Source organism: Chrysemys picta, chromosome 3, assembly GCF_011386835.1.
Source record: "Chrysemys picta bellii isolate R12L10 chromosome 3, ASM1138683v2, whole genome shotgun sequence".
In the NCBI taxonomy this organism is placed as follows: Eukaryota; Metazoa; Chordata; order Testudines; family Emydidae; genus Chrysemys; species Chrysemys picta.
In genome coordinates, this window is record NC_088793.1 from 144778146 (window position 1) to 144791581 (window position 13436).

At 41.9% G+C, this 13436-nt stretch overlaps 1 protein-coding gene across 6 annotated transcripts in view; it reads right to left on the bottom strand.

The window, feature by feature from the left end:
• The window catches only part of HEATR5B (HEAT repeat containing 5B), an 87226-nt gene that overhangs the window by 33919 nt on the left and 39871 nt on the right, over positions 1-13436 (bottom strand). For 3 of the 6 annotated variants that reach the window (XM_065590528.1, XM_065590530.1, XM_065590529.1), the window contains exons 20-24: positions 12077-12266; positions 9831-10000; positions 5357-5501; positions 3617-3871; positions 62-313 (exon numbers count right to left, since the gene is read on the bottom strand). In XM_065590528.1, the coding sequence (XP_065446600.1) occupies positions 62-313; positions 3617-3871; positions 5357-5501; positions 9831-10000; positions 12077-12266 (1012 nt within the window). The remainder of the gene's footprint in view (positions 1-61; positions 314-3616; positions 3872-5356; positions 5502-9830; positions 10001-12076; positions 12267-13436) is intronic. The other 3 variants (XM_005296258.5, XM_065590531.1, XM_005296259.5) reach the window with 2 other exon arrangements.

Genomic DNA, 13436 nt, shown 5'->3' on the forward strand with positions numbered 1-13436 from the left:
ACCCTTAATATCTCTCTTTACAGTTAAGTTAAACAAAAACACATGCAAATCCTTTAATTACTTTTAGGGTTTCTGAGTTTGGCTGAACGGGCCATGGCCAGATCAAAGTGAGCCTTATTCGCATTCTCACACAGCATGATAATTCGACACAGGCAATCGGCAGCAAATACACGAGTGGCCCAGCGAGGAGCCACAGAAGGCTTCGATTTATCCTCTTCACCCAGAGTGGTAAACATTGTGTCATCATCCATCTCATCTTTCTTCTCCGATTCTTCATCCTTTCCTCCTCCCAAAGGCGCTGCAGTGCTCATGTCTACAACAGAGACACAAAGTTATAAAAGTTAGCAATTCCACTGTTAGTAGTAATTTTTCAAAAACAATTCACAATGTGAAGTTGTCAACTCTAACAATCTATTCAAAATTAAAATGGAGACTAACTTTTCTATAGAAATTATGGCATTTAAAAATGGAGAAGGGCACAGTAAAGGAATATTAGTAAGTAAAGATGTTTTTTCCCTTCAGCATACTTAGAGTATCCTTCATCTTTTTGACAGATAAGAAAATGACATTCATATAACCCTAGCTCTCTGAAGGTATCTATTACAAGAAATCCCCACTTCCAGGTCCTGTAGCTTAGAAATTTTAACTGTTAAACTGTCAATGCAGAGGATACGGATGTTACACATGCTTGAACTCTCATTCTCTTTTCAAGTAAAAGATAAAATGCATATTAAATGAAAACAAAATGAAAGGCCAATATTGTGAGAAAGGCAAGTGGGCAATTTATTATAGCAATACACACAAACATGTTTTGAGAACAAGCATTACAGGTACTGAAAATAATTTTTTTTTCTCCAAATTTGACTACTGTAATAGATTCCCAGTTCAGGAAATGAACAAAGCGTCAGGGATCTCAACAAAAAGGCTATTAGCTAGAAACTGATATGCAAAACCTCAGTGTCCAGTTCTCAGAGTATCAAAACGATAAGGGAGTACACCAAAGCTACCACAGCAACAAGAAGAAATTTATCAGAGGGATAAACTATCTCAACTGAGTCACCCCATTCCTAAAAAATAATACACTTAGGCTGCAGAAGAATTGGGGCATTTTAGGGTGAGAAAGGCTGTGCAACCTTTGCAAAAACATGCCAGAAAATACATGTGGCTGACCTGAAAATTGGCTTTGCACATGCCAATACATCTCGAACCAAAGAGATCTCAAAATAAATTTGAAGTTACTGGCTTACTGAAGAGCAGCAGTGAGAAATGCATTTAAACATGGTTCTCTGGAAACTATTTGGCCTACTGTACAAGTGTCAAAAGAAAAAGCTGAATGCATATTTTACGGATTTTAGAATCTACTCCAGATAAAATGAAAGAGGACCTTTTAACATCAAGCCCATTAAATAAAGTGCCATGACAACAGGGATGTGGGTGTGAGGAAAATGTTAGAAGGATAACTCATTTGTAAGAAGAAATCTGATAACACCTTTGGAAGGGCTCTCATTTGAATCCATAGCTCCACATTGTACTTATATAAAATAGTGTATGGGAGCAGAGTAGAGAGACTGATTTACACTTGTTCTGCAAGGTGAAGTCAGGAATAAAATCTTCCAGGAAGGAATTTTGAGTGAACGAGTAGCTCAAAAGGAGGTTTAATCAATGTAGTAAACACCACATTAATAACTCACAACACCTCATAATCAGTAGCGTAGCTAGCGGGGTGCAGGGGAAGCAGCCGCTTCCCCTCACCCCTTTTCCCACAAGCGGCACCTGCCGGGCGGGCACCAGGGGCAGCACTGCCGGAGGAGCCATGGGGGGTGGGGGGGCGGCAGGCGCGGCCGGAGGAGAGAGGGGGCCGACTCCTCGGCCATCGCGCCCCACGCGGCCCCAACATCGCCGCAGGCGCAGCCACCTCCTGTGGCGGCTCAGGACTTGGTGGCCACGCACTCCCCACCCGGAGCCGGGATCGGCCCGTGGTGCGGGGCCGGGATCAGCCGGGGACAGGCGGCAGCGCAGGACAGAATGTGAGCGGCGAGGGTTCGGTACCTTGCACTGGGGGGGGTCCCCTCCGGGCGAGGGGCTCCCCGGGGCCGGGCCCGCAGGGCAAGGGCGCAGGCCGCGCTGTCTGGATGGGGGGCCCTGGCGCGGCGCAGGAGCCTGGAGCCCCGGGCAGGGGGGACAGGACCCTGTGGGTGGGGCCGGGCGGTGCAGCCTGGCGGGGGACACCTGCAGAGCGGGCTGGGCAGGAGAGACTCTCCCAGGACTGCCAGGGGACGGGGGTATCTGCACCCCCGGGAAGCCTGCAGGAGTCCTGAGCCAGGCCCCGGGGTTAATCTGGGGGGGAAATGGGAGGAGCCAAGGGGACATGGCCAGAGGAGGAGTCAAGGGGGAGCGCCTTTTTTCTGTTTGCTCCCCCTACACTTAGACCCTGGCTACGCCACTGCTCATAATGAGAAGTTTTAGATGCAAGTAATACTCTTCCTTCTGTATAAACCAAAAGTACATGAAGGATCACCTTCATTTTCAGGGCATCTCCAGTAGTTGCCATTAAGAAATCAGAATTTGGCAACAAACATTAGACAGTGGTATTTGAGATAACTTCCCCCAGACTCCAAACAGGAAATAACTGTCAAGTAGTTATATTTTAATTGAACCACTACATGTGAAGACTGGATTCCTATGAACACCAAGTGTCCTGAGTATTGAAATTTTCTGTAACAATATCTAGGCACTGATTTTATAGCCAGCCTGATCTCATCTGGTTTGTCCCAATACATCTCAGGCAACAGTCATATCTGTCTGCAAATGGGACTTTATGACTGCACTTGGAACACCTCTTAAAGCCTCTGGATTGCTTCTCTGATAACCTGAACACTAAGGAAGAAAAAGAATAAAAATTTTATACAGTGAAACAGATCCTTCAGCTGATGTAAATCAGCTAAGCCCATGTATCCCAGCTGAGAATCCAACCCAGTATTATAAAATCAAAAATCAGACTAGGACCCCATGAGGTGCCAAGCTCATTCAGTCTCACAAAGTAAAACATCATTCTTAAACGTAAATAAAATAAAGAAGATTACCAATCACTAAAGGCACACAAATGAAATTTAAAAAAAACATGTTTCCTATCACAAATTGTGAAGTGATGTAGGTAAATGTAGTGTAGGGCAGAAAGAGCAAAGCTAGAGCTATCAGCAGCAAAGGAAGAAACTGAAGTTATATGGCCAAAGTAGCCATTACACTCTTTAGGAGAAGCATTTTAATAGTTCAGCATTATAAGATACAGGAATTGTTGCCAGTCAACTGCTTAATGCAGAGTCCAAGAAAGTGGGTTACCTATTGTAATACTCACCCTTTAAGAACTACCTATGTATACAGTACCAGATTTACTTTAAAGTGTGTGTGTGTGTACATAGACTATTCAAAACTGACCATGATATTTGCCATTTTCTCTTTCTGAACAAGCTAAAATATTACAATCCAAGATCTAGGTGATAAAACTAAGCATGGATACCTATCCCACACAACACAAGGAGTCTAAATGAATGTTATCAAAAATAAATTAATTCTAAAGATATGATGTCTTAATATATGAATGTTGTCAAACACTTACCACTGGAGGCTGCTAGGACATCCTTACATAGCATTAGCCAGTGTGAAAGTTTTTCCACTGCCAGGGATGAAAGCATATGTCCCAAGGTATCATGAATATCAGAACACAGCTTTCGATCAGTCTCCCGGTCTAACATTCCAAAAAGAACCCCCTCGAGGCCAGTCTCTGTTATATTAACTCCTTGATGCCGGCAATGAATATCCCGCCGAGAACCAGCTCCTGGTGCAAAAGGGTTAATATCTGTAAAATGAGAGACTTTTCCAATAAGAAACTGAATCATATTTGTGCCTTGAAATTAGGGCAATAGCAGTACTAGAAAAGGACATTCTGCATTCACTCTTAGTTCCACAGATCACAAACACAAAGGCAGTACAACAATTTGTTGTCAATAAACTCTAACATAGTTTAATATTTTAAACTTTTTAGAAGTTAGATTCTATGAGATACTGAGCATCTCCCATGAAATGATAAACACTGTCAATTACCATTAAAGTAAACAGGAGTTGAGAAGAGCACTCAACACCTTCCAGGAAATGCTCAGCATCTAGCCGCATTGGATCCTGGAGAATCTCTTCTGAGTTAAGTCTTAATTGTGCCCCACAATACTAGAATGCACATCATTCTGTGGCAGAGTGGAAAAATCGTTTGTGTGATAATCCGTTGAAAGAAGGCAACATCAGCGCCAGATTAAATTTTTACAAATTTGAAAAACATTAAGTATATAACTACCAGCAGACAATTATATACTTACTATGGACAGCTTCTGGATATTGTACTTTTTCCTGGCCATTCAAACAGGTGAGTAGGAATCATAACTCATTTGAGCAGCAGCAGCATCAGGATAAAATTATATATGTAAAAATTGGGGCAACTGGGAAATCCGACTGGCTACTAAGGATGTTGCTAACAGAACAGGTCAAAACTGAATATCCTACTCACAGTATACAGGATCATTATGCCCTGTGATGGGGTCTATCAGGTCTTTTCTGCTCCCTGCTACAGGAATTGGTGCCCTAACAGCCCCTACTTACAGAAAACCCACACAGACCAGGCTACCAACAAGACTTCATCCTCCAGAGGCCTAAAAGAGCCAGGAGGAGACATTGACCAATCAGGTGCCAGCACGTCAATTAAAAAGGCTTGCCTGTGCTTCTCCGAGGTAGGGGCAGGATGTGATAGGGCCAGAGAAGTGTTATCCCAGAACCCGAGGGCCAGGTCAGGGCCTTGTCCTCAAGCACTACAATTAAGATCTTGCCTTTAAAGTTATGTTTGTTTGTTTAAAGGCTCAGAGGGACAAATTCTGAGGTTATTTTTATTCATCAGTTTTAGACTGACCCTAAGTTTATAGCACAGGCCACTTGGCTCTGAGCAGTTGGCAGTAATTTGTGGACTAAGGCAGGGAGCACCTGAAATGCCATTCTTGGCCCCGTAAGAAGCACTATGAGTCATACCCCACCCCATCCCCTCCGTGACATGCCCGTTTTCAAAACCAGAAAAAACAAGAGAGGTAAGAGAGAGGAACAATTTAGAACAACATATTTTGGGGGGGAAATTCCATTTCTAATTTCTTCTCAATATTTAAGAGGCCAGGGCTACTGTCTTTACTTTTAGCTGGAAGTATGGAAATGGCAAGAAACTCCAAAGATGGATGGGTTTTGTTTGTTTTTGTCTACACACACACACACACACACACACACACACACACACTATTAGAAAAGGACACATGCAGGTAACACTTACTGACGCCACTATTCTCTTTGTCGCCAGCATTTTTTGCTAAGCTCATGGCATATTCACACACTTCTGCTGCTTCCCTCTGCGCAAGCTGCCGCAAACATGCCACTGCAGCCCGACGGAGCAATAAATGAGAACTGCACAAGTGAACCTGCAATCAGAGACATTGTAAACCGGTAAATTGCTGTCTTTATTTAACTGAATCAAAACTGCTAGTGATTAATAACCGCCCCTTGCTCAGCTAAATCAAGTGTAGGTCACGTAAACAGTTACAAAGTAGCGTTGCACTTGCACAGAAAGTCAGAATGCAAGAAGCCATTTGGCTGTAAACATGAATTAAAATGGATAAGTCCCTTAACTTACTGAAGGGCATGCAGCTAACTAAACCCAAACACGATCACGTCCTTTGGAAATGAACCTCTGCCTATCAGAAACACGTAAGAGAACTACCTGTACCTGCTCACTGCATTTGCACATAGATCTTGATCATCTTTCTCCTGGAGAACCAGCTTGTTGAATTTTTTTCTGAGCTTAATATAATGAGAGAAATTCTGTTCTATTCTTCTATGTTTCCATAAAGTAGCTATTCCCCCCTGCAGCATTCAAGATTCTAAAGAGTTTAATTAGAGGAAGTTTGAGTGTTCCAGGTGGGGTGTATTAGCATCCCAGCATGTTGCCCCATCTCCCAGATGGAAGCACAAGTGGGAAATTTAAAAGGCAAAATTGAGAAATCTTATTAATAAAGTTTATTATTCAAGCTTTTAAAATGTGAAACACAAATTAAGCCTCACAGACTGTAAAGGTGAAGCCAATCAGGAACTCTGGAAACTCTCTTCGCTTCTCTCCCATTTCAGCTCTCAGACAAAGACCACACTTTCACCAATGCTCAGCAATAGGCAGCTGCAATTGTTCTCAGATGTTTATCTGGAAGTCTGGGCACTTCATTTGAGTGCTGAAATGGGAGGGGACTGTGACAGAGTGCTGGGCAACAACAGCAGAGCCAGCCCTCTGGTCCTTGCAATTCTAATTAATTACGCTAGAGCTAGGGTGACCAGACAGCAAATGTGAAAAATCGGGACGGAGATGGAGGGTAATAGGAGCCTATATAAGAAAAAGACCCAAAAACATGGACTGTCCCTATAAAATTGGGACATCTGGTCACCTTATCTAGAGCAGATCTTGTTAAGAAGAGTTGTGCCTAAGTGATGGGCTGAGGAGAACTAAGAGGTTATTTGGACTATTAGGAAGATGATACAAAAGGCATAGAAACGGAGGAAGAAGAAAGAGAGAGGGAGAGCTTGCTCTCACCCCTGCTTGCCTCAGGACAGAGCTGAGGGCTCCCTAGGACTGTAGGGGTGAGGGTAAACAGCGTATAAGGGTGGAGAAAACTAATATTGTAAATAAACTGCACTGGGTGTTTTACCAGCAAAAAGGTCTCTGAGCTGTTTGTGGACTGAGCCGAGGCAGGAGCAAGGCAGGCCTGCCACAGGGAGCTCTTTGGAAAATCTGGTCACTTACTTAGGATGGCCAAATGTAAGCTGTTGGGTGCTGAGCCCTTTGAAAATCTGGCTAAAAGTGCACAAAGAAGCACTTCTCACAACATTTACACTTGAAAATAAAGTCGATATTTCCATAGTTGGTGTAGCCATCTGGCTAAAGAAGGATAACACTGTGACTGGAAGCACAGGGAATAAAATTTGACTCTAGACCAGTTTTTCTCAACCCGTGGGTTAGGACCCAAAACTAGGTTGTCAGAATGTTTCAAAGGGTGACGTGGCAGCTCCTCTGGCTCTGTGCCACTGGGCTCACTTCCCCGCTCCAGGCACTGCAACCTCTGGGGTCCCCGCGCCATTCAGGTTTGGCCCAGTCGTCATGATGACAAGAGTCCCGGTAGGCCAAATTTGAGTGAGTGGCACTGCAACCCATGAGCCAGGTGACAACTCCACTCACACAAATTTAGTCCAGTCAGGGGTGCGGGAACAAAGCTGAGCGGCACTACAACCCTGGAGGTTGCAATGCCCAGAGCGAAGAGGCAAGCCCAGCCAGCCCCACAGCACAGGAGCTGCAGGAGCCACCACTGTGGAGTTAGTGCTGGGCAGGACCAAGCCAAAACCACCTAAGGGCCTCCACCACCAGACTATTTACTGGGTCGTGACAGACCATAAGCATTTACAAATGGGTGCTGAGCCCCAAAAGGTTGAGAACCACTGCTCTAGTCCAGTTTACATCATGCTTTAACATTGGTTACAAACTGTGAATACTAGGATCCTGTATTCTTCCAGTGACAGAAATTACAATTTTCAATAAAATGGCCACCAGCAGTCATTGAATCACTCATGACAACTGTCATTAAAACCTTCTATGTTCAAATCTAAACCACAGTTTATACCACATATGTCAGTAAGTACTTCTCAACATGAGAGCTTCCAGATTTTTGTGCTAAGTAACATTTGCTTGTAATATGCTTTGAATCACCTCGAGTACAAGTAAATATTTTTCTTCCAAAAGAATTCTGCAAGCGCCCAACTTTTCTTGAGAGGAAGTAGCTATACAGGAAACTGTATGTTCTCCAAGGGAGGAGAAAAAGAGTGCTCTTTTAGAAACTCTAATCCCGAGTTACCCCGGGGACATATTTTTTAATAAGTTGAATACACATTTGCTTTCCCTCTATTAGCTTGCTAGAAGGGTGGAAATTGCTTTCCCAAATGAAAGGTCATTGGGAGAACAAAATATTTAACACTAGGCCTTTATTTAATTCATGAATGTCTGAAGGTTTCAATCTTGAAAAAGAAGACTTTAAGAGATCCTCTAAGTATCATCCTGAAGTTGTTTCAATAGAACTACAACAGAGAAATTTAGGATTTACATTATTGGAAAGATTATTCCCTGCTTTTAGTTAAAAAAAAAAAAAAAAGAAAGAAAAGAAAAAGAAAAGATGATGAAGTATAAAGGCAGGAAGGAATCTGAAAAGCATTATGGAAAAGATTGGTTTAAGTTTGATACATGGTGTTGGTTCCAAACAGAAGACAAAAGCTTGTCACTGTTTTCTCCTTCATTTAATGGGGTAGGATTTTCAGCCAGTCCTCTATTCAGCCACCAAGTCCACATTTTACTTGTCCAAACAGCTGTGGGAGCATGTGCAAAGCCATTTGCAGGTAGGCTTATCATGGAGGGAACAAGATTTTGAAAACAAAAGGGAGGGAAGGAAAATTAGGTGGTTGAGGGTTTATGATGGAGCAGGGAAAGGACAGCAGAATGGCATGGAAAAAGATTTCAATCAGCAACAATTACACCTTGGGTTAACTTCATTGTCTATAATATTCCCACTGGGAGTTCTAGTCAAAGGAATTGACAGAGAGAATTATTTGTCACAGGATGTGGTACATATCAGCCTGTTATTTACACTTAACAGAAGGGCCCACCTACATCAGTGCTGAGCAATACCTTTCCCTTGGAATTCTCTGCACTCGGACATATTACAGAGTATGGGTCATACGGAATAAGAGTGCACCAGTTACGCAAGACAAGGGGACATGTGCTACGGGGGGGAAACTCTAAGGAAAAATTGGACAGTAGATTACACAAACAGGGAAAGTCCCAGCTTCAGTATAAATAGGCCTGGGAGTCCTTTGGTCATGATCGGCCCTTCAATAAGATCTGTGAAGAGTCTGGGATACAGGTGGCCAAGGATGGCTTAAAGGGAGGGTCTCTCTGAATGTCTGAGCAGAAGTATACTTAACTCCAATTTATTTTTTAAATTTTCATCCAATAGTTTTGTTTAGATCAAATTTTGGATTTTACAGCCCTTGCATCACTTCCTGGCTTGAGGCAGAAAAGTTGGTGCCGTGTTTATTGAGACAAGTGACAATACTCAGCTGAGCAGCAATGGAGGAACTTGGGGACAACAGCAAGACAGACTCTGCCTAGGACTCTGATAGAAGGAGCTATGCCACTTTCCCCACATACACTTCCTTTCTAAGTAGCCATAGGAGACAGGGTCCCCCAAAGGTCTCCTCTTTTTCATTCATACACTTGTTATTGTGTATTCCTCTCCTTTCCAAGATAAGCAGCCCTAGGGCCTGATTCTCATTTAAACTAAGGCCACTTTACACCACTCTGGCAGAGTAAAGGGATTTAAAGTGAGTGTAACTATAATCTAAGCCCACATTAAGGCCCCTCTACACACCCAGAGCAGTGTAAAGTGGCTTTAGTGTAAATTAGAAACAGGTCCTTAGTCTTTTTAATCTTGGATAAATTTTTCAAAAGTGCCTAAATGACTTAGGTGCCAAAGTCCCTTCATTGATTTTCAATGGGACTTCTGACTTGGGAGCCACTGAGTGCTTTTGAAAACTTTGCCCCTCAACACGTATGTATATTCCCCCATAGGTTGCTAGCCATTTCTCTTTCCTTTCTGCAGGCCTTAATGCTGAAGTTTCCAGCATTAGGGATATAGGACAGGACAGACATATTTTACACTCACACAAAGGCTGGGAACCAGACTGGATAGGTTGACATGGCGGGGTGCAAACATGTGAAGCTGTTGAAGGCAGGATATGGCAGCTGCCTGAACAAGAGAGTCCGAGTGATCTTGTGTGATCGCACATCCCACCAAGCATGAAGAGCGGATTGTTGAAATAGTAGCTCCATTACCTAACAGAATAAAGAATCCTTAAAAAAGCAACTTTTTTGTATAACTGTTATAGATTTTAACCTTTTAATCACAAAACTTCAGAGATGTGAAGTCTTTGTAAATTACATACAGCATCGCTCTTCTAAATACCTATACAGTACTTGAAGTTAACAACTGTATTACTTCAAGAGGACTCTGTATACAGGGTTAGAACTCGCTTTCCATTTTAGCCCGATTTTGATACTTACCCCCTTAAAGTTCCAAAGCAATCAGCTAGCCCCAACAGTCCTTTAAACCTCAAAATTTTACACAAGTGATCATTAGCCAGAAAAATGGTGCGGACATTGTTCAGTCAGTCAATATTTCTCAGATATGGCATTTGTTAAAATGAATTAAGTTTCAGGTTTTGGAAATCTATTTCATTTAGTAATCTTGGATAAGATTGCATGCATAGACCCATTTCTTATAATATCAGATATAAAATTTTAGAGTTATTTGCTATGGATTTAGTTTTAAACTCTGAATACTTGTCACATTTTGGAAGACTTTAATATTTTTTGCCAGTTTTGGAGCAGTTTAATATATTAATGTACTGGTGGAGTTTCTTAGCTCCCTCAATTGCATCACTTGAATTCAACAGATTACAGACTACACAGAATATCTGATTTAAAGACTATGTTGTCTTGCATTTCAACAAGTACCATTCATCATCTTTACAGCACAACTATAATTACAGCAAAATGTTGTCTTTATAAGAAAAAATTCTGAAGTCTACATTTGTATATATCAATACTTTTAAAATATCTCCTAAAAAAATCAATAATGAAATTCCTAGGCAAAAAAGTTAAGATACAACTACAAGACTGTAGTTAATAAACATATTCAAAAGGCAGGGAATTTATAATTGAGGTTTCACTACCAGCCTCATCTATGGCACCTTATCAAAGCCCATACCATGTATATCCACCAAAATCCCCTTTGCACCTTAAAGAAAAACCACCATACTTCATTTTTATTTCCAGTTTGGACCACATACCCTCAGATACCACACTGTAAATATGGTCAAGGTATAAAGATCTGAGAATACTGAGACTGGAGTTAGATCGTTTTGGCACCAGTTCATATAGCCACCTGTTACATATATGGCAATTTCCTGCAATATCTTTGGGAGTTCTTACTATATTAAGCTTATGTATCATTGTGAGCCAGGAACTGTATGCAATTCCACAGGGAGGGTGACCACAGTTCAGTGGGGAGTGATTAGGCAAATTCACTCAGGTCTAACACCTCCAGAGAAGTAGCACCACCTGGAGAGGCTCACATATACTAGTTCAAACTGGATTCCTCAGAGACCAACAGACAAAGAAAGGAGTTTTGGAAAAATAGCCTAAGTTTAAACTATCTCAGGGCCTTCTATCTGATCTAGCTAAGAGACAGGACCTTCTCTGACCAAGGTGAGCCTGGGGATGGGGGAAATCCTTGTGAAGAGCTGGAAGGGCTGACACCTACCAGAGCCTAAGGCTGAAGTTGGGGTGACCTTTGGTAAGCTTTTTAGCATGCATATAAGGGTTTTTTTATAGCTTTTATATATTTTTTTTCTGTAATGCTTTCAACTTTATAAGCAAGCACATTTATTCTTAAGAGCTGTGCGGTAACTTGTAACTGCTGGTGATTACAATTGTTCACAGCCTTCAGAGAGAAAGCAAAGTGCAGATGCTGGACTGTTTAGGCAGTCTGGCTTGCTGGAGATATCACAGAGTGGGCAAGGAATTGTGTAGCCTTGAAAATCCCCTGTCACGAGGGAGAGAGATGAAGGTCTTTACCCAGGAGAGTTGACAGTTGAGGAGCTAGGAGCCTAGAGTGGGTGCCCTTGAGGGATCATGGAGGAGGAAATACAGGTGCAGTTGCCTTGAACTGTGTCACCATCAATACACACAGTGCAGATACAGTTCTACAGACCCTACACACCAATCACAAATGCCTCACTATCTGCCACCATGCAATACTTTAACAGCCAGCTGACATTAAGAAAAAACAGCATCTATCCTATTTATAACCGTAACTTTATCTTAATTAAATTGCAGATTAGAACTTACCTTGCAGCTCAGGGCCAACCGTAGTTATTATAGCCCCAAGACATCGGCCCAAACACTGATGTACTTCTGTATGCGATGGTGGAACCGTCAAGAGCAGGGTAAGAACAAGAGACAGAGTAGGCTCCACATATCCCCGGTACATTGGCCCACTAGAGTCCACTATCAAGGCAAGTGAATGGAGAGACCAGGTCTATAATAAATCAAAGAGATTTTTGATTTTGAGTCATACAAGTTTGTTTAGTTTAGAGTTTTGAGGATTTATGTATAGTGGCTATGGCTCTGACCACCCTTGTCTAAACATTTCTATTTTAACCCTCTGTTTTTAAGAATGTCTTCGTCACCCCATAATCTGGAACATTCACTTCTGGGCTGAACTTTCCCAGGTTTGGTCTTTGCCTGCAGGTGAATTTTTGTTTGTTTGAATAAAAATGGCTAAGCTGTTTGAGAATGAGAAGAAAAGGATGCATGTACTTTTTCCACTATATAAAAAAGTTTGACACATTTTTGCATAGTTCTAAAGCCAAAACTGGGATAGAAAATTGAAATTAGACACCGAAGTAGTCCTCAAGAAGAAGTGCCTGAGCCAATGGAAATAGGTTTTCATTTGATAATGTTATGGCCAGTTGAAATTCTCAGCTTGCATATACAGTACATTTTGCACTGAGTTTTCTTTCTAAACTCTTAAAAGTGCAGCTAAGGAAGGCCATGCTGCTCACATGTAGTTAACTTAGCTGCATTGGAGAAAGGTAGTGAAGGGCACAGCCCTGGCCTCATTCACTGAACACCCTGTCAGATACACTATGGATGAAGCAGGGTGCCCTCGTCTCATTTTCTACAAAGGTTGTAGGGAACAAGTTTCAGGACTGCTAATGTTCTCAGGAAAAGGATTCCCTCTCTTGTAGGCTGCAAAGTGTGCAGGACAGTGTTCCAGTGGCATTTACCAAAATAATTTTACATTATGATTTTTCCCCCATTCAAAAAAAATGTGGGAAGTTCCATAAAAAGAAAAAGGACTATCGTAAGAGGAGGTTACAATTGCACAGTTAAACATTTAAGTTAGCTGGCCACACTGCCTTTATTCTGCTCCTACAGTCTAGTTACATGATCACATAATCTCTCTCAAATACATAACACTATTTATTCTACAATGTTAGATACTAATGTTGCATCTGGTAAAAAATTTTCATTCTTTTTACTGTTTCATTCTATTTATTGTAACACTGCAGTATCTTTTTACTGATTTAGAGGGAGGATTTTAAAGGTTCAAACGGCAGTGTTACATGCCTAATTCCCATTTAAAGTTAACGGGGATTAGGCACCTAACTGCCATTTGTATCTTTGAAAATCTCCCCCTTTGATT